Here is a 26,069-nt window from a genome sequence, read left to right on the forward strand (position 1 = left end):
CCCGATAGGTTCCCTTATGAGGACCAGTCTACTTCTTTGACTTCTGGTCTTTAAACATTTTTGCTACCACCACTCATCAACAATAGAACATCTGCACTGTCAGCAGCCACGTCATCAAAATGGGACATGTGTGCTGCTTGTAGTACCCGCCCACAGTGTAATGTTGAGGATTAGAGACCTCAAGATTTAGTGCCTGTTTACAGGACGTCAGTTTTCTGTGCTGACCTGATCCTTATGCTCCTGCACTTAAAATGCATCCCAATGTATCCCTATGTGTTTTATGGGCTACAGTTCTCACGTGCGCAGTCCGTTCAGCTTACGACAGAAAAAATACTGCATGTCACATTTTGTCCGGTCCGGAAACGCACGAACGCAACGAAACGCAACGAAAACGGAACGCAATGCAGCTAAGCAAAAAAAAAAAAATATTATTCTTGCTCCACTTTTTCATACGACATACGAGTAAAGGAAAAAAATGTATCCGGGTGAGCTCGCAAATCCTCATAAACTCCAGAACTGACCCTTGGAGTCCCGGAGCCTCAAGATCGGGTGTACCCAATAACGAAGTCTCCTGCGGGCTCATTCTCTGCAGATTGCTGTAGCCAGCGCCATCAACATGCCTGCAAACATGGGATACATGTCTGATCACCAGCTTTACATACACAAAGGGAAGTAGATGTTCCGGGAGGGCGGAAGTGACCTCAGAGGAAGAATCTGCATACTGACAGCCCCACGGCTTGAAAAAAAATGAACTGTCAGCATTCGGACCGAAAACGCGTCAAAAACGCACTGTATCAGTAGCACCGTGTCTGCAGATCCCCACCTGATCAGGACCTGATATCATGTTAACAAGCCCTAAGCATTATAAGTGGGTGTTAGAAACTTTGTTTTTAAGTGTGAAACAAGCTAAACATTTTTATGAGGAGTGTGTTGGGAAAAAAATTGTTTCCATGTGGCTGTAGTTCAGCTTTAAAAGATTGTAATCACTGGGTGTGTGAGGGTCCCCTGCGCAGTTCCTTTTGGTGAAATAAGGTATATTACTTTATCATTGATACTTTTGTAAAAAGAAGGTCTGATTCTGATCTAACCATATGTGCTACCTGCATGTTAATGTGGATAGAAATATTGATAAAGTTACATTAAATAATAAAATCATTCATTCATTCATTCATTCATTCCATTTTCATTACTTGTAATGAGGGAACATGTCCTGCTTCATTTTTCAAAGGGTTCGATGAATCTGGTTTGAAATTTGGCAAACCTGAGCTTTGCTGCGAGGTTTGCCAAAAGAAATTACCATACAGCAAGAAAAGGGTACTTCTAATACAGCTTCAAGGGTGACATCAAATTATTTTTTTAACATTTACATTTGGTTTGGCTTAAATAAAGCAGCAATTCATTTCAGCTTACAAAAACGCTTTAGTTGTGACACCGGCTTTTTAATCAAGTGGCCAAAGTGATTAGTGGCACAGCAGTTTAATATTAAAGTTTATGGACTTCTTTTTTCATAGCACCAAACTGCATTGCCTTAAAGGTTTAAACAAATGTAAAAACAAAATGCACAAAAAAAAACCCTTCAAAATCACAATATAGGCCAAGAGAGGTGGCAGAAGCTGGTAACGGTAGCAGGGATTTTATAGTCACTGGCAATCCATGACTGGCTCATTACAGAAAAGTGAGCTGGTCCACATTGTCAGGGGAAAGGCAGACTTGCCTCTCCATAAAAAAAAGCTCCTACTGCAATTAAGGCCCTCTCATACAGGACACTGGCTGCTGAGCAAACCAGAAGCTCTGCTCCATACTGTACAGGTTTTGACCAGTGGTCTAGCCTGGACCCCCAATAGTCCATTGATTCTAATCTCTGAGGGTGTCTGCATTAGTTCTGGACCAAACACAGTCAGCAATCATGTGGCTATCTGTGATCGTGGCCTGCAGCTGGGCCTAGCTGCTATGGTTTAAAAAAAAAAACCTCTGAAATATGTTGCTGAGGCTTACCTTTTCTGGGATCATAGGATCATGGGCAAGTTGTTCATCTGAGGGGACATTTTGCCCTTGTATTGTAGATCGAATAGAGTGGCCACCCAATAGTGGTCCCTTTTTTGATGACCATAAAGAATGGCGCAAAAAGCCAGCAGTAGAGGATAGTAGAGGAATAATCTCACCCCCCCCGCCCCCCATGTAAAATACTTGGGTTTTGTGAGGGGTAAAACATTCCCCTTAAAGATTGCCCCATTTGTACCTCTCCTCACCATCAACAGTACAACCCTCCTCATCCTCCTAATATTCCTCATTCTGCTGCCTTTACTTTACAGCGATGAAGGCAGTAAGAAAAGGTTCCTGTTGGCCTCGGTACAGCAGAAAGTCCTCCTCTTCCTTCTGTTGCTGTGCCTTCAGGCGGAACAAAGAGGTATTATGTTGCTAATCCCTGCATTCTCATAGATCACTAGTTTGGTCTCAGAGATACTCATTGATGGCATGTTGCTGCTGGTGAAGACTCTAGCATGACCAATGTTGAGTTCCAGCAAGTGGGGGTGTCACAGATGTGTCGTCTAGCCCACAGCTGCTGTTGGCACTGCATGGCCGTGAAAAGTGGGCCTTGTTCACACCAAATGCAGAGCAGATCTGCTCAGGTTTCTGCACAACGCTTTTGGTTAAAAAAACTTTTTGTAAAAAAAGTTTAACATGAGCTTTCAGTGCATTCCAGGCATTTGCATGCATTTTTGATGTGTTTGCATGCGTTCCAGAGCAGGTAAAATAGGGCTTGCTGCAGTTTTTTCACCTGCTCTGGACCTGCACACTGCGATGTGAACTGGAGTAAAAAATACCATTGGAATACATTGGACGCAGTTTTGATCCGGTCTGCAACTGCTCTCCTCTGCACCTGCTCCGCGCTTGGTGTGAACAAGGCCTAAAGGTCTCACAAACCCTCCTGGTCGGATTAAATACATCCTAGAAGCCAAGTGCGGGTATTTTGTGATGAACCACTGCACCACAGAATTGAGAACATGTGCAAGGGAAGGAATATGTGTGAATCTTCCCTGGAAAAGAGCAGTCAGTAGATTAGTGCAGTTGTTACACATAACCTTGCCTGGCGGAGTCAGCCATCTTTCGGCCTGGGCCTGAAGAGCCAAGCTCGCTCCCATGATAGACTACAATCTTAATACAAATTAGTAAACTAAAGCCTCCTTCTCCCCATCTAGAGCATCTTCCAGTATTATTTTATTTTAATTTCTTCTTCCTATAGTTAGAAATGGCTTTCATTACTCCATGTCATCACCACTAGGCTTGTAAAAAAAAAGTCTAAGATACTTGAATTAATTTTTAACATTTAACTCCTGAGTTTAGTATCACTTTAGGTTTTTACAATATAATATGCAAATTTTCCATAACACTTTAATATTTTTTTTTGCCATTTTAACTATTTCTTTGAGTTGGTGCTAAATTCTGCTTCTCATTAGTTGGTTTACTAGTGTCCCAAAAACTTGCTGCTAGCCAAAATACTTGATGATCTTTTGTATCATTTAGTTCAGCAACTGTGTTATTGTATTTTTATAGTTTACAATATGACTGTTTTTTTAATTCTAGGTTACAGAATTCCAGATAAAGGATTGCAGAGTAGTTCAATGCTTTGATATTTTTGATTTTAAATAATTTATAGTAAGGATTTTTAAAGGAAACAGTGCTCTGAATTAAACCATTTTTCATTTTTTGTATTAATTAAATTATAAAAGCAATACTGATCGCTGCCCAAAAAATTCTAAAGAATAAATTTTAAATGTAAATATTTTATTTGTCTTCCATTTTTTTGTGAAGCTTTAATGTTAATCAAACACTTTTGCCAAGTAAAGTAAAACAATATATGCCAAAAATCATATCATTTTGGGTATACAAGTCTTACCTCTCGATAACTTATGTGTGCTTTCTTCAAATCTATAATATGCAAATTTCCAATGAGTGGCCAAGCCCATGGTCCAGGAGGAAAATTTTTGACGTTGCCATTGTTGCACTTATACAGAATATTAAGGATGTATAATATGGATAAAGCCAGCACAATATACGTAGCTGCAGAGAATTCTAAATCCATCGCTGTGACTGTCTATCGGAGAAGTCAGGACCTGGCAGTAAGGAGATGAAACGTGATGACTATTAACTTAATGTCTTTCATAACAGTACACTTTCACCTTTACCCAGTTTACAATCATTTCTGTGCCAGTTAATAAAAAAACATTGGGAAATCGTATGCTCGGGTTCTTTAGAACAAAAGAAAAACCTTAGCAAAAACAGTTTTAGAGATAACTAATCTACTTGATTTATCAGAGAGGAAAATGTATCAGGTAAAGGACAGCTGTACCTTTTCCCAAACCTTTGGTAACCCACCTCTCCATTCTCCTAAAAAGATACTAAACTCAGGAGTTAAACCTTAAAAATGCCTTCAAGTACCTTAACAATGAACAGCAATGAATCTTATTTGTGTATCACTCGGCTGTAGATCCTCCAATCATCTCTGAATTGGTGCTGACACTGTCCTTCCTTCTCGAGGGAGGCTTTTGTTCCCCATGGTCCCTGTGTGTGTTGTAAAGTAGTCACCGTTCCAAGCTTGCTCCCGGGATGGACTACAATCTCATGTTTAGTTTACTAACTTGTATTGAGATTGTAGCCCATCACAGGATAGAACTTGGAGCCTATTATGTCTGTTATACCCTGGATGTCTAGGATCCCTATAACCTCTCTCCGCAGTGTGAAGAAAATAAAATAATAAAATGTTATTCAGCATTGCATTGCTGGAGTGGACATCAGCTTTGTGGGCACTAGAAGAGGGTGGTTCAATGCTAATGGGACAGCTGAAGATAAAAAAAACCCTAGAACGACTAGTGATGACCCGATTATTCCAGCGGCTCCTTCGGGGGGTGAGTGCTACACTTGTTTAGTTGACTAATTTGTTTTGAGATTGTTGTCCATCCCGGGAGCAAGCTTGGAGCGGTGACTACTTTACAACACACACAGGGACCATGGGGAACACAAGTAACCCCCCTCCAGAAGGAAGGACAAAGTCAGCACAAATTTAGAGATGATTGGAGGATCTACAGCCCTACAGAGTGATACACAAATAAGATACATTTTTGTTAATAGTTAAGGTATTTGAATGTATTTTTAATATTTAACTCCTGAGTTTAGTGTCACCTTAAGTCAGCTGAGCACAAAGATCAGCTGATACATACAAAAGCATATTATACGGGTGCTTAGTGATACAACAAATAAAGCATGCTGGAATAAAATTACAAAAGCAGCTTAGTCAGGCAGATGACCAAAAAAAGAATGAGGCCCATGAAGAATGAGCGTCATCAAACTCTTTCTCAAAGTGGACCTTGGTGGCTCTTTTTTTGCTCATTAGTTGGTTATTAATTTTGTGCAAATTTAAACTTCCTAATCCAGACTGCACTCACTCTCACACCCATGCTAGTTACCTTAGTTGCAGAGCAGCTGCCCACCCTTGTGTTTAAATCCTCAATTGGGAAATGTCCTTATGTGCTGACCATGCCAGGGTGTTATGTCCTCATAGGCTTGAATGCAACCATATACAGAGTCTTGATATACAGCCCATTCATGCTTATGAGGTCAGGTTGAGCACAGAATACTTGCAATTTTCCAGGCACCCCACCTCCACTCCATCGCTATTTCCTAATGCACTTTAGCAGGTTCCAACATCCTCTTGCTTCGCCCATTAGGCAGGGACTGATGAGATAACTGTGACGGACCTCCTGGTACCCTGACTGGGTACCTCCATCATAAATCAGCTTCCTCTCTGCTGGAACCCGAATTCCAGTGTCCTCAGCCCAAACCTGCCTAATTATTGGACAGAATATATATCTTAGGACAGAACACTAACCTCCTCAATCATCAGACAACACCAATGTTGAGGTGGAAACCAAGAACTGCTTTAATGAAGACCAGCTCAGTATATATATAGTTCATATATATATACAGTTGAAGAAGTCTAAACACATAACGCAATCAAACATGAACAGCATGCAAACAGACATCACCTCCCCGATGCCTTAATGAATGAAGAGGGAGAGAGGAGACACATGTGATAGGATTATCACCTGAGTGTATCATAGGGTAATCTACTCATCTACACCCGGAGTCAGCTATTCCTAGAATCAGCTATCCTAATCCCATCATCAACACAATATAACAAAGGGACCAATAAACTGTAACAGTTCAATGTCCAGAATTAACCCCCTTCAGTGCTGCTGGATTCACAGCCTGTACCTATAATAAACACAGGGTCATCCAAATGTAATGCCGGGGAAAATGTGCAGTACATCCCTCCACACATAAACCTGGTAGAAGGGTTAATTGTAACCCCAAGAGGTCCGAGGGGGGTCTCCATAGTTCTGGGTCCATAGTCAGTAGGAAGGAGGCTAGCCACCAGCCTCCTCCAACAGCACCAGTGGCGGTTCAGTCCGTCACACTAACTCCTGCCCAGCTCACTAATATCAGGAATGGGCTGAGACTGTGCAACGTACTGCAAATGTGCTCCACATAGCGCACAGATACAAGAACATTTGCGATCAGTAAGAGTTCTAAAGTTTGCACTACCTAAAGACCCTACGTGCTGACAATTTTTTGTTTTAAAGGTTTACTTCTTTCCTTACCCAGTTGTCTTACTGCTAACTGGACTTCATCCACTTAATCCACTTAATCAACCGATTAGTTTGCTCAATAAACAGAAGACCTATGTCGAGATTGTTCCTTGGGGGTGCATTTTGCCTTTTCTCATCTAATGCAAGCAACCCTAAAGCCAACAAGCTTGAACCTGCCAACCTGGAACTTCTGCCTCTGTTTTGCATACAAACATGGGCACCGTGCTTTAAACAAAATCTTGCAGTCTACATTATTAAACTCATGGCAACTTTAAATAGCATATTTTTCCAAACAGCTTTAAGTTACTCACCATAATATGTCGGAACTTGCTGTTTCAACTCCTGCTGTATTATAACTCCATTTATATCAGAAGCCACATAGATCAGAAATCCGTGGAGGTGAGCAAGCCAGAAAATGATCTAGGTGCTTTATTTATTAGCAGTAAACATCCCTTAACCACTCCCCTTCTAATTATGTGTACAGAGCTGGTAGTAAGAGACAAATTAAAGGAGAACTGTAGACTTTTATATACATTTTATAGTTATACATGTTAAGGAATCTGCATAATGCAAAGTATCAATGTATCAGTGTGTGTTACTGCATTGCACAATGTTTCTGTATATATTCTATGATGATTTACTGACATATGGGCACCCGGAATTAGTTATTACATATGTTGTGCCTTGGCGCTGAGGCTTTTATCTCAGTGCAATTCTACCAGACAGAGTCTGTCTGACTGAGAACTATAGACATCTCAGTCTCTATTAACTGAATGCCAGTGGCTGTCTACACTGGGAACAGGCTTATTTTTTAATTCATAGCAAAAAAGGGGGTATCTACTCATCATATAATGATTTGGCATTGCTAAGATGTGGTCTGCTGTAAGGTTACCATTAGTCCCCGTTTCCTGAGGACAGGCCCTATTTTGAGAGGTATGTCCAAAGGAAATAAACGTCCCTGACAGCAGTGAATTGCAGTTATATACAGCCGGTTTTGTGCAAGCTGTCATCTAGAACTCTAGGTTGGTATTCTAATATGTGTGTGTTGTAAAGTAGTCACCACTCCAAGCTCACTCCTGTGATGGACTACAATCTCAATACAAAGTAGTAAACTAAACATGAGATTGTAGTCCATCACAAGAGTGAGCTTGGAGCGGTGACTACATTACAACACACACAGGGAACATGGGGAACAAAAGTAGTCCCCCTCCAGAAGGAAGGGCAGTGTCAGCACCAATTCTGAGATGATTGGAGGATCTACAGCTGGGTGATACACAAATAAGATACATTTCTGTTAATAGTTAAGATGCTTGAATGCATTTTTAGGATTTAACTCCGGAGTTTAGGGTCACTTTAAGGAAAAGGACAATTGTTATATGTGAAAGGATTAGTTAACCCATTTAATTTGTCATCAGTTTTCAGTAAATGTTGGAGATTTAAATCGCATGACAGTTTCCTTATTACCTCTGGGATTCTGTTAGTGAGATCTCCGAGTTCCCGGGTATGAACACCTGATGTGGCCATAATGAGGGGGTTCCACATTCCCTGTCGGAGCATTCATTTACTTAAAATTTTGAAGAATGTAACAAGACTAACAAGCCAAATCTGGGCTTGATTGATTGATTGATGGACTTGCCGCAATCCTTAACCACTATCTTTTGAACTGCTTCTCCCATTCAACTGGCAGCACTATGGTTGACCAAACTCAACATGACAAATATTGCCTTTATACCAGTCGATGTGTGCTAAGATATTGTTTTCTTAATCTTGTTCTTCTTTTCCAGTCAGTTTTATATGTACGTACAGAAATCTTTTGAGCTTACCAAAAATATTGAATACACAAAAAAACAAAACAGTGCATAACAAGCATTTCTTTTCAGTCTGTTTTTTTTTTCTTTATTCAAATTTTATTAGGATTTTCAAAGAATTAACAAACGATCAATTCAAAACACGTCCATGGTTCCAAATATCAGTAATGTAACATAGCAACATTATAGTTAGTCACGAAAAACATCCGGTTGCGTCAGTCTTTATTCATTGCAAAATGTTATATTAAAAAATTGAAATACGGTCCATGAATAAAAACAATTCCATCAAGGAATCAAAAAAAAGAAAAGAAAGTAGAAGAAAAAGGAAAACAGAAGAAAAGAAAAAAATATAAGAAATCTGCACAATCAGCGAATCCCCGACCCTAACAACAAAGTTACAAGAACAACAAACTGCCAGGCAAAAAAAAAACCCTCTTACAAAGATATTATCTTAGGTAGAGACCATATGATCCAAGTACAGTACAGTCGTTTAATATGTGAACCAAGTCCAGGTTCTACTAAAGTGTTGTCGGGTATTTTGAGGACTATGAGTCAGTTCTTCGAAGGCACATATCTGATCCAACCTTTGGAACCAAACCTTCAAAAAGGAGGAATTCCTTGCGGTTTCCAATATAGTTTGATAAGAGACTTCAGCAAATGTCTGGTGATAGACCGCTTGTAGTGACCAATTGACTCGCCCATAAAGTGAAATAACATAGCCCATGGATCACATTTTCAGTCTGTTCTGGTACGTTAAAATCGTTCAATAGCACAAATCTTATGAGGCATTGGTGGAGTGGTCAGTCCAACAGCTGGTGTTAGATCCACATCATGAACCTCCGGAGGCTTCTGGAATGTAAGTTTTTGCAGAAGAGTTGTGAAAAAAAGAAACAGCTCCATTTTTGCAAGGGTTTCTCCAGCACATATCCGTCGACCTGCCATTAAGAGATGGAAATATGAAATCTGAAGGAGATTCGGTCACATATAAAAAAAAACATGCACCTTACTCAACAAATAGTCCAGGTGAAGGACCATCTCTTACAATTGTAAAGCGCTGCGCAAACTGTTTGCGCTATATAAATCTTGTATAATAATAAATAATTGTGGTTTATTTAGCAATTTAATGCCAACAGAAAAGTCATGAAGAAAGAGTTTATTTGTAATATGAAAGGATCCATTACAGCCATATTCTAGTTTACAGCAGCAGTGGCGTAACAACCGGGGGGGCACTTGCCCCGGGCGCAGGACTGAGGGGGGGCGCCGTCACGACCCCCGCTAAACGAAGCCATGGCTCCCTCTCTGTGACACGATCACCCGGCTATCATCGGGCGGCCGCTCGCTCTTCCGAGGCCACTGCGAGCGGCCCTCTACACTGCCTGATTGGAGGGCGCGTCTGCCTGATCCAGCCAGCCAGCCCGGATCGCATAGCGGCGATCCGGGCTGGCTGGATCAGGCAGACGCGGCTCCCCACAGCAGTTACATAATTGAAGTGATTTGTTACTATGTTTTATATGTTTCCATTGCTTTGGTTATAGAGAGTAAGACACCAATGGGCATTTGATATGACCTAAATCTTTTCTCTTGAATTGTTATTTTTGATAATCTATTTTTCATATCAGAGAAGAAGTATCAGACTGTAAGGTTGTCTCATTTTCGGACTGAGCTTAAAGCTGATCCCAGACACTCAAAGCAGTCATATAACAGAGGCACCATCAGGATTACATAATTAAAAAAAAGCTAAAGGCTTTGAAAGTTGACAGTTTTATCAAAATCCAGCAGCCCTGACAAAGTATCAGCTATCAACCCTGACCTCAGGCGACAGGTCAGCCTCTGTAGGAGCCTTCAGCCTGACACTAGGCTTACATTACTGCTCTGGCAGGAAGAGAATACAACTAAAGTAACAGAACATGCCTAGATCTAGGTAATAAGGCTGAACTACTGTATGTGGGTATTCGGATTCCTACAAATGTACATTTTTGACTGGGTACATTTAAACCAAACTCCAGCCTAGACTTTTGGTTATGGCAAGAATGTGAACGGGTTAGAAGCTTTGTCAACTTTTTATTGTTGTATGTGTCCCCATTTAGGAGTTTTTTATTCCTTATGTCTATGATGAATGGATAGTAAACAGAACAGGATGTAGGGAAATCTCTCTAACCGGGACACAAGTAGCAATACAATCAAGTAGACTGAGGCTGGTAGAGTGAGAAAAGGTGTAGAACCTCTATTGGAATTGTATTGAGTGGGGGCACCACTTGCCCCCCCCCCCCCCCATGAGATTTGCAGTCATGAGTGGGGATTGCCAGTCACCGCTCCCCGCAGGTATTCCCCCCCTCCCCGTTCCATTCCTCCAGCGCTGACTGGAGGAATGGACGGGAGAGGGGGCAGGCACAGCTGGCTCTGCCTCTAAATAGGCAGAGCCAGCTGTCACTCACACAGCTGCGTGGACCTAGACAGTTCCGGCTGCACCGCTCTCAGTATTTAGCGGGCAATAGCCCTCTATATACTGAGCTTTGGGTCACGTGAGGAGGTTAGTATATGTCCTCCAGTGAATCTAAAGAGAACTATGGGGAAAAACACTTACCCCATAGTTCTCTTAAGTTAACCCCCCCTCTTGCATCTTTGACTGCAGACCAGACTCTTATTCTGGATTATATATGGGGAAAGATTATTATGAGCCTTTCATTACATAGTCATTTAGGATTCAGTCCTTTAAAAGTGAAAAAAAAGGTGTTTGAGGTTTTTAAAAGTACATATAATAATTAGGGTTTCTTAACAGATTTGATGTCAGCAGTTGCTTACTAGTAATGTTATGTATGGGCTAGGTTCCAGGACTAGTGTTGAGTCTCACCAGGGTTAAACTCACATTTATTTATATAGCACCGACAAGTTACACAGCACTTTTACATTTGCACATTCACATAAGTCCCTGCCCTCAAATAGCTTACAATCTAAGGTCCCTATTTCACATGCATTCATAAATACATACAGGGAAAATGTAGAGAGGAGCCATTTAGCCTTCCAGCAGGTCAATGGAGTGTGGGAGGAAACTGGAGTACCCAGAGGAAACCCAGCCAAGCATAGAGAGAACATACAAACTCCTTGCAGATAGTGACCTGACCGGGATTCAAACCCACTGCTGCAAGGCAGAAGTGCTAACCACTACACCACTGCTGCCAATGCATGTCAAGCAACAATAGATCTCTAAGGTTAAGCTCACTATAGAGTAAAACACATCAGAAAGAGGAACGTAAATAGAAGTAGAGTGATCAATGGATAAATCATTATATTGCTCTGTTTTTGTCCATGTTAGGTCACTTGACAGTGTTTGGATAACATGAGCACAATAGCCCAATGAGATTAATATCTGTGTCTACGGTAATGATCCATATGAGTTCAGATCAGTTTTAACAAAACCAAGGATCTTATTATATGCGAACAAGGGGCATACTGATCCCAGGAGAGAACATAATGATGAGCTCATGGGTCTGCTTCTTACCCTTTGAATGTCCAGTCACAGGCTAGGGGAGGGACAAGGCCCGTAGGTGTAACTGAACCGCAGCAAAGAAAAATCAAGTCTATTGCCTTCCCAGAAAGGACTGTGCTGTCTTTGCAGAGCTGTGTAAAAATATAAGAACTGGATGGACAGAAATACAACTCTTTTGGCAGGTAAAAGAGCTCTCATATATGGATTTTATCTGTGTATTCAGCAGTTTCCTGCAAGTCTGTTTTAAACAGGGAACTAACGAGCAGGCTTTTTCTCCTTCTATTTCTCTGAACTGTTCCCTGACCCTTAGTCAATAAATCTTCACTACAACATACAATTATGGTATTACATATCCAGTCACACCTAAGCACTAAGATAGATTGCTTTTCTTTTAGGCGTAATAAACAGAGGTGTACTTTCTAAATAGCCTAAAGCACAAAAGAAAAAAAGTCTATGACATTGATTGCACAAAGTAGCCGAGGAGGCTTTGCAGAATCATTTCTATAATGCTTCATCAGTGCCAGATAGTTCAGGTGATTAAACACACCAACCTTCCGAGGACACAAGACATGTACAGAGGTTTAGGGGAGAGACTATGTAGGCTTTCACTGCCATCCTCCTCTTCTGAAAATGCTAGTGGCCTGGCTGTCATACTGGTTCAATGGTTTTACTAGCTGTTGAGTCAGTGACCCTGAAGAGCTATACAGGTCAGGAGTTAAAGTGACACTAAACTCCGGAGTTAAATCTTAAAAATACATTCAAGTATCTTAAATATTAACAGAAATGTACCCTATTTGTGTATCACTCGGCTGTAGATCCTCCAATCATCTCTGAATTGGTGCGGACACTGTCCTTCCTTCTGGAGGGGGGCTACTTTTGTTCCCCATGTTCCCTGTGTGTGTTGTAAAGTAGTCACCGGTCTAAGCAGGGCCGGATTTCCCACAAGGCCAACCGAGGCCCAGCCTCGGGGGCAGCAGGGAGCTGAGGGGTGGCAGGGATTCCTATCGCTCTATACCGGGACATGAAGTTTCGGGCACAGGGCGGGTGGTTGTTTTCTACATTTATCCCTCCTTTGGGCAAACAGAGCTAAATGTACAGCAGGAAAGCCGCTCGTTGGTGTACAAGTGATCTCGGCGATGTCGCCAAGATCACTTCTATGCAGCCCGATTGTCCGTCCTCCCCCGCAGACCCCCAGTCGGCTGCCTCTCTACCCGCCGGCCAGAGATCCAGATCTGGAGAGGGGAGCAGAGATGTCAGTTCTCCGCTCTGCTCCGTGTAAACACTGAGACAGGGGAGCTGCACAGGAGTTCCAGCATAGTGCTGTGCTAGAACTCCTGTATTGGAGGTGACAGTTTCAATAAAGAGCACCTGTCACCTCCAAATGCTATTACACAGGGGCTTGTTAGCTCCTGTGTGATAGCAATAAAAGTTAAAAAGGAAAGAAAATTGAAAAATAAAATCAAAAATGATCAAAAAATAAGATAAAAAAATACAAAAAATACAAAAATGTAAAAGATAAGATAAATACAAATTTTAAAAAGTAAAAAAATAGGGGCTTGTTAGCTCCTGTGTGATAGCAATAAAAGTTAAAAAGGAAAGAAAATTGAAAAATAAAATCAAAAATGATCAAAAAATAAGATAAAAAAATACAAAAAATACAAAAATGTAAAAGATAAGATAAATACAAATTTTAAAAAGTAAAAAAATAAATACAAATTATTTAAAAAATTTAAACTAACCCTAACAACACACACAGGGAACATGGAGAAGAAAAGTATTCATCCTCCAGAAGGAAGGACAGTGTCAGCACCAATTCAGAGATGATTGGAGGATCTACAGCCGAGTCATACACAAATAAGATACATTTCTGTTCATAGTTAAGGTACTTGAATGCATTCTTAAGATTTAATTTCTGAGTTTTGTCATTTAAAATTTTTAAGCATGTATGAGTTGGAGGAACTGCAATGGTACATCTGATTTTCTGACCCAACCAGAAATACTTGTTTATACGGCTTTAAAGAAAGACATCATTCAATGACCTGATGACAAAGTTTTCACACGAGCTAACAGTCGATTTTGTAGATAATTTGTATGTTTGCAGCTTTGTGGTGAAAAATAACCTGATAACAAAGTTTTCACACGAGCTAACAGTCGATTTTGTAGATAATTTGTATGTTTGCAGCTTTGTGGTGAAAAAAACAATAAGAACATGATAATGAACCATTTACTTCACCTGCTGAAAACGGCATGAAGGCATCTTTCTTCTGAAACTTCCCCTCCGAGTCCAGGAAATGTTGAGGATTAAATACATAAGGCTCTGCAAACTGAGTCTTGTCATAGAGGACAGATGCAAGAAGAGGGATAATGTAGGTACCCTATCAAATACACATAAAATAAAATAATAATTTAGTCAATTTACCATGTGACCACCATTAAATAGTATGTAAACCCTATCAATAATCTTCTCTTATTTGCTCCCTTTTGGTCTGGTAAATATATTCTTGAGAATGTTTTGTTATACCTGTTCCAGAAGTGCAAAAAATGTCGGCCCATTCTGCCATTAGGCTCCATTCACACAGGAGTGGTTCTCCGCACATACTCTGCCAGCCAAATACACACGCAGCAGCTCTAAACGGAAAAATCAATGCACTTTAATGTGCATTGTTCATAATTTGGTGGTGGCCGCGCGGTACGAAAAATAGTACAAGCGCGTTTTTTGACGGATTCTGCACAATTACGGTGTTATCAAATAGCCGCAAACAAGCCTAATCCGTGCAGGTGAAAGATTTTAGTGTTCGTGTTGCCGTACGGTCTTCCACATGGAAAACCATGAGGGAAACGCAAACGCTACATGTGAATGGAGCCTCAAGCTGGAAATGTTTTGCATGACTGCTGTATTTTTATCAGAAAACAATGTTTCCAACTTTCTCTCGGGATTACAAAAACACCCTTCCTCATTTTCTGTAGAAGATGGTAGGGAGGAGATGTTCTGTAGTCCTCTCCTAGGGGGTAACAATGCTGCTCATCCATAGATACAATACACTGAGTGAATGTTGTCACCGTAGAACAGGAGTAGCCAAACCCCGACCCTCCAGCTGTGGTGGAACTACAAATCCCATGAGGCATTGCAAGATTCTCACAGCCACATACATGTATCTCGGAGAAAGATGCATCATCGGATTTGTTGTTTCACCACAGCTGGAGGGCCGGAGTTTAGCTAACCCTGCCCTGGAACATGACATGTTAACGGCAGGAACACCAGGTGAAAAAAAGTTGAAGGAAAATGAATGCAGCAACCACATCTAAGGTCTGATAAGCAATGTATTATATTTTAGTCCTTGGGTTTAGATTTACTTCAAAGTCTGTGTTCTAGAACTGTCGAGAGAGAATAAACACTTACTTTTGGAATAAAGTAGCCCATAAATTGGACGTCCTTAGTTGTCTGATGGGGCAGGTTCATCGGCACTATATTTGCAAATCTCTGGATCTCGTGAAGAACAGCGTTGGCGTAAGGCATTTGGTGGCGATGGTTGTATTGAGGTTGCATGGTGCCGATCACTTTTGCAATTTCACTTTGTACTTTTTCTATAAAAGGAAAAAAAGAAGAGCAACTCAACCAAGCATTTCAGAGAGAGCAACTCAACCAAGCATTTCAGAGAGAGCAACTCAACCAAGCATTTCAGAGAGAGCAACTCAACCAAGCCCAAGAAAAGTTATAGCTACCGGTGTAATAGTTTGAGCAGAATCATGAGGCTCTAGAATATAGGCAGGGACGTATATACACCATTTGTGCAGCAAGGTCCCCCTGCGTCTTAAGGGTCTATTAAGGGTCATGCTCACCCTATATGCCATCTGAGGCCATAGAGGCGGGGGGGCGGGGGCTTGCTGTGATATTGCTTCTGGGGAGACAGGGGGGTTTGCCGATAGTGGTTATCCGATGTGGGGGGGAGTGGGAGTGAGGATGACCCGAGTGAGGTCATCCCACTCAGCTCCCTGGGGTCTCGACTCTGTAGTGACCAATCCATGTGTGACAATGATGTCTCATGCTCCCTGAACCACTCTTTCACAATCTGAGCCCGATGAATCCTGGCATTGTCATCTTGGAATATGCCCAATGTGCCATCAGGAAAGAAAAAAAAACAATTTTAAGGAAAAACCTGGTCATTCAGTATATTCAGGTAGACAGCTGACCTCAATTTTTGGGGACATAACATTGGGGAACCTAGACTCCAGAGAGAGACGCACAATCTGCCCCTGTACAGATGAGGCAGATTACAACATTGCTGGGGACAATGGGGACTATGGCGTTAGTAAGACCTCATCTGGAAAATGCAGTTTAGTTTTAGGCACCAGTACACAAAAAGGATGTTCTACACTCTAGGGGGAGTATGTTTGGGGGAGTCAATGATGGAGAAAGATCTGGGTGTTCTGGTAGATCATAGACTGAATAACAGCGTGCAATGTCAGGCCGCAGTTTCTAAAGCAAGCAAAATACTTCCTTGAATTATACGGGGTCTCTAAACTCCAGAGATAGAGACATAATCCTGCCCCTGTACAAAGCATTAGTAAGACCTCATCTGGAATATGCAGTTCAGTTTTGGGCAGCAGTTCACAAAAAGGATGTTGTGGAACTGGAGAAAGTGCAGCGAAGGGCGACTAAACTCATAAGAGGCATGGAGGAGCTCAGCTATGAGGAAAGATTAGCTGACCTGAATTTGTTCTCTCTGGAGAAGAGGCGATGAAGGGGGGACATGATCACCATGTATAAATACATAAATGGTCCATATAGTGAGCTTGGTGTTAAATTATTCACGTTAAGGTCACTGCAAAGGACAAGGGGGCACTCTGTGTCTGGAGGAAAAGAGGTTTAACCTTTGCATACAGAAAGGATTCTTCACAGTTAAGAGCTGTGAAATTGTGGAACAGACTCCCCCAGGACTTACTTATAGCTAGCTCAGTATGGATGTATTCCCAAATGCACAGAATATTGAGTTCTTATAGGTATATTAAGCATCAGAGATTGTTGATCTGATTGCCTTATGGGATCAGGAAATAATTTTTTTCCCCTGTTGGAGCAAATTGAATCGTGCTTTATAGGGGTTTTTTGCCTTCCTCTGGATCAACATTGGGTAATTGTGGGTATAGTGTTCTGTTTAGGCTTTTCTTTCTTTTTTTTTTCCTCCAATTATCTTTATAGGTTAAACTAGATGGACTTGTGTCTTTTTTCAACCTGACTAAATATGTAACTATAATCCAACGGAAGGCTCTAAAGTATTTGCTCAGCTAAATCCAGGTGGTGACTGTTTTTGGCCAGGCAGTGTATTATAATCTTAGTAGTACCCTGCAACTTGTCATTGTCTACATGATAGAGGTGTCGGTATACACAACTATTATCTGTGCCCAGATTCATACCTTGAATTTCTGGAAATTTTGTCATGAGAAGAAGACCCCAGCGGATGGTGGTCGCTGTAGTTTCCATTCCAGCGGAAAACAAATTTCTCACACTACTTAAGAGGTTTCTATTGTGAAAGTGCGTGCCAGCATTATTTTCCTCCTGGAATATTCAGTGCACATAAATTACAGCTGCATAAAGCATAACACTTCAAAAGGTTTTTATTCAGAATAATTCTCATCAAAAAGATACATATAAATAAATTAGCAGCTGTGGTACTGGGAGATTTGTGTTCCTATTTTCAGCCAGCATGTGAAGCTCTTGGGTTCTCTTCACATTTTACGGTTTCTCTTTACCTCCTGTTTAAAAAAAATGGCTGCCGCTTAAAGAACGACTCCGGGTAAACATTTATTAACCCCGCACTGTGAGGGTTAAGTCCTCGTTTTTGCACATGATAAAAAATAAAAGTTATACTCGACCGAACATCCAAGCTGGCTGGCTGTGACAGCACTCCCTCCCCCACTGCAGTGATCAGGAATGTGCGGTCAGGGGAGGCAGGTGAAGCAAAGCCTCAGCTAGAATTATGGAGGAAAAAGCTGTCAGCTTCATGTCTAAAGCTGACAGCTTTTTCTCCATTCAGATCGGCATCTAACAGGATGGACGGAGCACCTCAGCAGTGAGGAGCAAGTGAGGGACAGGGAGGCTCCTCCCCGTCTCCTCCCTTCCTCCTTTACACTAGATTGGGGATGGGTTGGGGGGGGCTTTGTCCGGCAGGGGGCGGGACATGCTGGGGGCGAGGTTGGGGAATTCCTCAACTGGAAGTTAAAAAGGAAAGAAAATTGAAAAATAAAATCAAAAATGATCAAAAAATAAGATAAAAAAATACAAAAAATACAAAAATGTAAAAGATAAGATAAATACAAATTTTAAAAAGTAAAAAAATAAATACAAATTATTTAAAAAATTTAAACTAACCCTGCATTGGGGGGTTGACAAGGTGGGGGGTGCACAGAGGAACCTAGCATTGGGGCAGCAGAGAGAGTAAATCCGGTCCTGACTCCAAGCTCACTTCTGTGATGGACTACAATCTCATGTATAGTTTAGCAATTTATAGTAAGATTTAGTCCATCCCGGGAGTGAGCTTGGAGCGGTGACTACTTTACAACACACACAGGGAACATGGAGAAGAAAAGTATTCATCCTCCAGAAGGAAGGACAGTGTATCCTGACTCCAAGCTCACTTCTGTGATGGACTACAATCTCATGTATAGTTTAGCAATTTATAGTAAGATTTAGTCCATCCCGGGAGTGAGCTTGGAGCGGTGACTACTTTACAACACACACAGGGAACATGGAGAAGAAAAGTATTCATCCTCCAGAAGGAAGGACAGTGTCAGCACCAATTCAGAGATGATTGGAGGATCTACAGCCGAGTCATACACAAATAAGATACATTTCTGTTCATAGTTAAGGTACTTGAATGCATTCTTAAGATTTAATTTCTGAGTTTTGTCATTTAAAATTTTTAAGCATGTATGAGTTGGAGGAACTGCAATGGTACATCTGATTTTCTGACCCAACCAGAAATACTTGTTTATACGGCTTTAAAGAAAGACATCATTCAATGACCTGATGACAAAGTTTTCACACGAGCTAACAGTCGATTTTGTAGATAATTTGTATGTTTGCAGCTTTGTGGTGAAAAAAACAATAAGAACATGATAATGAACCATTTACTTCACCTGCTGAAAACGGCATGAAGGCATCTTTCTTCTGAAACTTCCCCTCCGAGTCCAGGAAATGTTGAGGATTAAATACATAAGGCTCTGCAAACTGAGTCTTGTCATAGAGGACAGATGCAAGAAGAGGGATAATGTAGGTACCCTATCAAATACACATAAAATAAAATAATAATTTAGTCAATTTACCATGTGACCACCATTAAATAGTATGTAAACCCTATCAATAATCTTCTCTTATTTGCTCCCTTTTGGTCTGGTAAATATATTCTTGAGAATGTTTTGTTATACCTGTTCCAGAAGTGCAAAAAATGTCGGCCCATTCTGCCATTAGGCTCCATTCACACAGGAGTGGTTCTCCGCACATACTCTGCCAGCCAAATACACACGCAGCAGCTCTAAACGGAAAAATCAATGCACTTTAATGTGCATTGTTCATAATTTGGTGGTGGCCGCGCGGTACGAAAAATAGTACAAGCGCGTTTTTTGACGGATTCTGCACAATTACGGTGTTATCAAATAGCCGCAAACAAGCCTAATCCGTGCAGGTGAAAGATTTTAGTGTTCGTGTTGCCGTACGGTCTTCCACATGGAAAACCATGAGGGAAACGCAAACGCTACATGTGAATGGAGCCTCAAGCTGGAAATGTTTTGCATGACTGCTGTATTTTTATCAGAAAACAATGTTTCCAACTTTCTCTCGGGATTACAAAAACACCCTTCCTCATTTTCTGTAGAAGATGGTAGGGAGGAGATGTTCTGTAGTCCTCTCCTAGGGGGTAACAATGCTGCTCATCCATAGATACAATACACTGAGTGAATGTTGTCACCGTAGAACAGGAGTAGCCAAACCCCGACCCTCCAGCTGTGGTGGAACTACAAATCCCATGAGGCATTGCAAGATTCTCACAGCCACATACATGTATCTCGGAGAAAGATGCATCATCGGATTTGTTGTTTCACCACAGCTGGAGGGCCGGAGTTTAGCTAACCCTGCCCTGGAACATGACATGTTAACGGCAGGAACACCAGGTGAAAAAAAGTTGAAGGAAAATGAATGCAGCAACCACATCTAAGGTCTGATAAGCAATGTATTATATTTTAGTCCTTGGGTTTAGATTTACTTCAAAGTCTGTGTTCTAGAACTGTCGAGAGAGAATAAACACTTACTTTTGGAATAAAGTAGCCCATAAATTGGACGTCCTTAGTTGTCTGATGGGGCAGGTTCATCGGCACTATATTTGCAAATCTCTGGATCTCGTGAAGAACAGCGTTGGCGTAAGGCATTTGGTGGCGATGGTTGTATTGAGGTTGCATGGTGCCGATCACTTTTGCAATTTCACTTTGTACTTTTTCTATAAAAGGAAAAAAAGAAGAGCAACTCAACCAAGCATTTCAGAGAGAGCAACTCAACCAAGCATTTCAGAGAGAGCAACTCAACCAAGCATTTCAGAGAGAGCAACTCAACCAAGCCCAAGAAAAGTTATAGCTACCGGTGTAATAGTTTGAGCAGAATCATGAGGCTCTAGAATATAGGCAGGGACGTATATACACCATTTGTGCAGCAAGGTCCCCCTGCGTCTTAAGGGTCTATTAAGGGTCATGCTCACCCTATATGCCATCTGAGGCCATAGAGGCGGGGGGGGGGGGGCTTGCTGTGATATTGCTTCTGGGGAGACAGGGGGGTTTGCCGATAGTGGTTATCCGATGTGGGGGGGAGTGGGAGTGAGGATGACCCGAGTGAGGTCATCCCACTCAGCTCCCTGGGGTCTCGACTCTGTAGTGACCAATCCATGTGTGACAATGATGTCTCATGCTCCCTGAACCACTCTTTCACAATCTGAGCCCGATGAATCCTGGCATTGTCATCTTGGAATATGCCCAATGTGCCATCAGGAAAGAAAAAAAAACAATTTTAAGGAAAAACCTGGTCATTCAGTATATTCAGGTAGACAGCTGACCTCAATTTTTGGGGACATAACATTGGGGAACCTAGACTCCAGAGAGAGACGCACAATCTGCCCCTGTACAGATGAGGCAGATTACAACATTGCTGGGGACAATGGGGACTATGGCGTTAGTAAGACCTCATCTGGAAAATGCAGTTTAGTTTTAGGCACCAGTACACAAAAAGGATGTTCTACACTCTAGGGGGAGTATGTTTGGGGGAGTCAATGATGGAGAAAGATCTGGGTGTTCTGGTAGATCATAGACTGAATAACAGCGTGCAATGTCAGGCCGCAGTTTCTAAAGCAAGCAAAATACTTCCTTGAATTATACGGGGTCTCTAAACTCCAGAGATAGAGACATAATCCTGCCCCTGTACAAAGCATTAGTAAGACCTCATCTGGAATATGCAGTTCAGTTTTGGGCAGCAGTTCACAAAAAGGATGTTGTGGAACTGGAGAAAGTGCAGCGAAGGGCGACTAAACTCATAAGAGGCATGGAGGAGCTCAGCTATGAGGAAAGATTAGCTGACCTGAATTTGTTCTCTCTGGAGAAGAGGCGATGAAGGGGGGACATGATCACCATGTATAAATACATAAATGGTCCATATAGTGAGCTTGGTGTTAAATTATTCACGTTAAGGTCACTGCAAAGGACAAGGGGGCACTCTGTGTCTGGAGGAAAAGAGGTTTAACCTTTGCATACAGAAAGGATTCTTCACAGTTAAGAGCTGTGAAATTGTGGAACAGACTCCCCCAGGACTTACTTATAGCTAGCTCAGTATGGATGTATTCCCAAATGCACAGAATATTGAGTTCTTATAGGTATATTAAGCATCAGAGATTGTTGATCTGATTGCCTTATGGGATCAGGAAATAATTTTTTTCCCCTGTTGGAGCAAATTGAACCATGCTGTATAGGGTTTTTTTGCCTTCCTCTGGATCAACATTGGGTAATTGTGGGTATAGTGTTCTGTTTAGGCTTTTCTTTCTTTTTTTTTTCCTCCAATTATCTTTATAGGTTAAACTAGATGGACTTGTGTCTTTTTTCAACCTGACTAAATATGTAACTATAATCCAACGGAAGGCTCTAAAGTATTTGCTCAGCTAAATCCAGGTGGTGACTGTTTTTGGCCAGGCAGTGTATTATAATCTTAGTAGTACCCTGCAACTTGTCATTGTCTACATGATAGAGGTGTCGGTATACACAACTATTATCTGTGCCCAGATTCATACCTTGAATTTCTGGAAATTTTGTCATGAGAAGAAGACCCCAGCGGATGGTGGTCGCTGTAGTTTCCATTCCAGCGGAAAACAAATTTCTCACACTACTTAAGAGGTTTCTATTGTGAAAGTGCCTGCCAGCATTATTTTCCTCCTGGAATATTCAGTGCACATAAATTACAGCTGCATAAAGCATAACACTTCAAAAGGTTTTTATTCAGAATAATTCTCATCAAAAAGATACATATAAATAAATTAGCAGCTGTGGTACTGGGAGATTTGTGTTCCTATTTTCAGCCAGCATGTGAAGCTCTTGGGTTCTCTTCACATTTTACGGTTTCTCTTTACCTCCTGTTTAAAAAAAATGGCTGCCGCTTAAAGAACGACTCCGGGTAAACATTTATTAACCCCGCACTGTGAGGGTTAAGTCCTCGTTTTTGCACATGATAAAAAATAAAAGTTATACTCGACCGAACATCCAAGCTGGCTGGCTGTGACAGCACTCCCTCCCCCACTGCAGTGATCAGGAATGTGCGGTCAGGGGAGGCAGGTGAAGCAAAGCCTCAGCTAGAATTATGGAGGAAAAAGCTGTCAGCTTCATGTCTAAAGCTGACAGCTTTTTCTCCATTCAGATCGGCATCTAACAGGATGGACGGAGCACCTCAGCAGTGAGGAGCAAGTGAGGGACAGGGAGGCTCCTCCCCGTCTCCTCCCTTCCTCCTTTACACTAGATTGGGGATGGGTTGGGGGGGGCTTTGTCCGGCAGGGGGCGGGACATGCTGGGGGCGAGGTTGGGGAATTCCTCAACTGGAGCCAGAGGTACCGCACGTCACTGGCAGTGATGGTATGTCCCTTGGCGTCCTCATGTCCTATACATTGTGTATAGAACATGATGACTATCGGGGTTGATTTACTAAAGGAGCAGAAAGTGGTTTTTCTTTACAAAGTGAGTTTTGAAGGGAATTTCTACTTAGCTTAATGAATTTGGTGAAAATTAACATAGAATACCCAATTGCATACAAGGAAAAGAAAACAGGATTATTGTTTGCACAGGATTGGACAATTGAAGTCAGCACAACTTCACTAAACTAAGTTAAAATTCCCTTTGCTAAGTGCCCATACTTCTTTAGTCGATCCACCTCAATAGCTCAAGCTGAAATTTACACACACACACACACACACACACACACACACACACACACACACACACACAGTTAATGAGTCAGAGTCTTGCTGGGACTCTCAATCTATGGTCATTGAATCAAGCCCAACCAAAACACTACACTCCCATTCTAGGATTGCCTGGGGAAAAAAGTGTTACAAGTGCACCTTGTATTAATTTTCATTTGTAAAAAAAAAAAAATTATATAAACAGTAATAAAAAAATGTATTTCTAGCCTTCCCCTACTCTACTAAAGAATACACAATATTTGTATTAGTGTTGCTGTTGAAGATTTTCCCTCACTTCCTGCCTGGTAAAACCATTCTCAGCAGGGCAGGAATTTAAATTAAATCTCCCTAACAGAGCCCAGATAATGAAACCCAACCGGGGTTCTGATCCTCCCTGATTTTCATTGGCAGTACTGAGGAAAGACCCCCTCACCTCTTTTTGTTTCACAAGGAAGGCATCAATGTAGCTCCTCTGATCATCCACATCCAGCTCCTTCAGATGGTTGACAAACGTCTTTGTAATAAACTCATTTATTTCTGCAATGTTGCTAAGAATTGTTTTATGACTCCCAGGAAACAGGCCGACCAGGCCCGGAAACATATTGTACATCTACAAACATTAGAATAAAAAAAACTAGGGCTGTTACTGATTAAAATTTTTGTGTTCGATTAATCGAAACATTTTTTAATTGATAAAATTATAACGCACATACAGATCCAACTACATTAGCCTATACAAATACAGCACAGCAATGAAGTAATAAAATGAACTAGGATCACACTAATCCAGCACGTTATTAATCTCACGTGCCCCACTCAATATGGCCGCCGCTTGAGTGGGGCAACTCAGAATAACAACGTGCTGGATTAGTGTGATCCTAGTTCATTTTATTACTTCATTGCTGTGCTGTATGTGTATAGGCCATTGCCTTGGCTGGCGCTCATGCAGAAAGATTTTTAAAAATTGTAATCGACCAAAAAGATGAACAATTAATCGAGAAATGAATCGTTAATTTGCACAGCCCTAACAAAAAAACTGTGTTTAGTATCCAGGAAAATAGACAAGATTCAGGCCGACGCAGACCGATAGGACTGGTGCCCACTCCACCAATGCTAGGAACCAAGGGGATGCCTTCTCAGGGCCAATTCACGCCACAAAGAGTGTGTTCCAGAGCATTCGGCCTGTGGAACGCACTGGAACGCAAACTGGCCTGCTCCCTGCGTTTAGGGGCAGGAGGGGCCATGGTGAAGCATTGAAGTCAATGGCATTGCAGCCACACCCCCTGCCCCCAGTGTGATCGCCCGCACCAGAACACGTGGCACAGTAGTGCCTGCATTCCGTTCCAGTGCGATCTGCAAAAAAGCGGCATGGACTATTTTTGCAGATTGCATTGGACCGGCCAATATATTAAACAAAATAGTTTGCGCTGGAAGTAGGTATGTCGGCACCAGCCGCAACAATGTATGTATAGATGTAAAATGGAAGGCTTGTATGTTGCGCTCGGTTCAAAATCTATTTGGTTTGTCCGTGATATATCATCAAAACAATAGTTTATATAAGTCGATGTGGTGAAAGGTGATAATACAATTAAATGAACACAATCTATATAAAAAAACTAATGTGTATATACTAAATGTGGATGTGTGATCACAAATGCTAATAAATAAAGTATGTGAAAAAACTGAGTGATGGCTTTTAAGCTGAAGTGACTGGAAAAGTATCAAAAAGTGCTAAATAGCCGTCTAGTATAAACTGTGAACCCAAAGGCGCACAGTGAAATTGGTGCAAAAAAATGGATTGTGGACTGCCGTCTAAGTGAAATCTACCTATGAATTATTGTGCCAGACAATAAAACAGTGAGATGGTGATCTAGAGCGGAACTACAAGTTGTCCATCATATTTGAAAGATGTAATCATATACAAGCAATCTGCGGTAGTGGAGCGGAGCCACTCAAGGTGAAAGATGAATAAATCCTTAACTCAAAAGGAAAAAATATGTTTTTCGACAAAAAACGATAAACGATAAAACGATAAACGATAATGGGAAACAACAAATCGATGTCAGTGGAGCGGAGCCACTCAAACCATAACCGTTCTAAACGGGAGGCATAAAAAGAAAAAATGTATATGGATTACAAACAGAGTCTCATCTATAGTCTACTTCTCTGTTATTGGAAATGTTAGTTGGATTCAGGAAAGCAAAAATAGTAACAGTAGTGAGGCTGCAGTCTGAATGTTTCTATGCTCCGGCACGGAGCTGCTGCAGTAAGTTGATGGTTGCTTCTCTTCCACAATTACCCAGTCATTCGCCGCTGTAGTGGCGGCTGAGCCAGCCCACCAGGTGAAATAGATAGCGGGATCAGACAGTATAATATAGAGGGAAGAAAAGGAGAAAAAGAATCCTAAGTGTAGTTGTTAAACAAATTTATTGAACGCAAGAAGGTTCACACTTACAGGATATTAGATGGTTCAAAACATTTAAGTTTAAAGGACACTTGGACCGGCCACTTACATCTAAGAATCTCCCGGCGGGCCAGTTAACTACAATGGCCGGCCGAGAGCAGGTTAAAATCAGAGCACCAGAGACTCCCCTCTCCAATTCCACCCCCAACTGTTGGCCAATGTGTACACCGGGTGCAGGTTGCAGTGTGCTCC

At 41.5% G+C, this 26,069-nt stretch overlaps 2 protein-coding genes across 2 annotated transcripts in view; both read right to left on the reverse strand.

Annotated features, from left to right (window-relative positions):
• The window catches only part of LOC108801979 (cytochrome P450 2K1-like), a gene marked incomplete at its 3' end in the record, with an annotated part of 4,742 nt that extends 591 nt beyond the window's left edge, over positions 1 to 4,151 (reverse strand). Inside the window, exon 1 of the mRNA XM_018573883.1 lies at positions 3,899 to 4,151. Within this exon, the coding sequence (XP_018429385.1) occupies positions 3,899 to 4,084 (186 nt within the window). The remainder of the gene's footprint in view (positions 1 to 3,898) is intronic.
• A 5,021-nt stretch (positions 4,152 to 9,172) lies between these two features.
• LOC108801982 (cytochrome P450 2K1-like) overlaps positions 9,173 to 26,069 on the reverse strand; it is a 28,989-nt gene continuing 12,092 nt past the window's right edge. Inside the window, exons 5-9 of the mRNA XM_018573887.1 lie at positions 23,847 to 24,023; positions 17,355 to 17,496; positions 15,343 to 15,527; positions 14,176 to 14,317; positions 9,173 to 9,390 (exon numbers count right to left, since the gene is read on the reverse strand). Coding sequence (XP_018429389.1) covers positions 9,209 to 9,390; positions 14,176 to 14,317; positions 15,343 to 15,527; positions 17,355 to 17,496; positions 23,847 to 24,023 — 828 coding nt within the window. The 3' untranslated portion in view covers positions 9,173 to 9,208. The remainder of the gene's footprint in view (positions 9,391 to 14,175; positions 14,318 to 15,342; positions 15,528 to 17,354; positions 17,497 to 23,846; positions 24,024 to 26,069) is intronic.

This window comes from Nanorana parkeri, unplaced genomic scaffold (assembly GCF_000935625.1).
Source record: "Nanorana parkeri isolate BGI_ZX_2015 unplaced genomic scaffold, ASM93562v1 scaffold2594, whole genome shotgun sequence".
Classification (NCBI taxonomy): Eukaryota; Metazoa; Chordata; class Amphibia; order Anura; family Dicroglossidae; genus Nanorana; species Nanorana parkeri.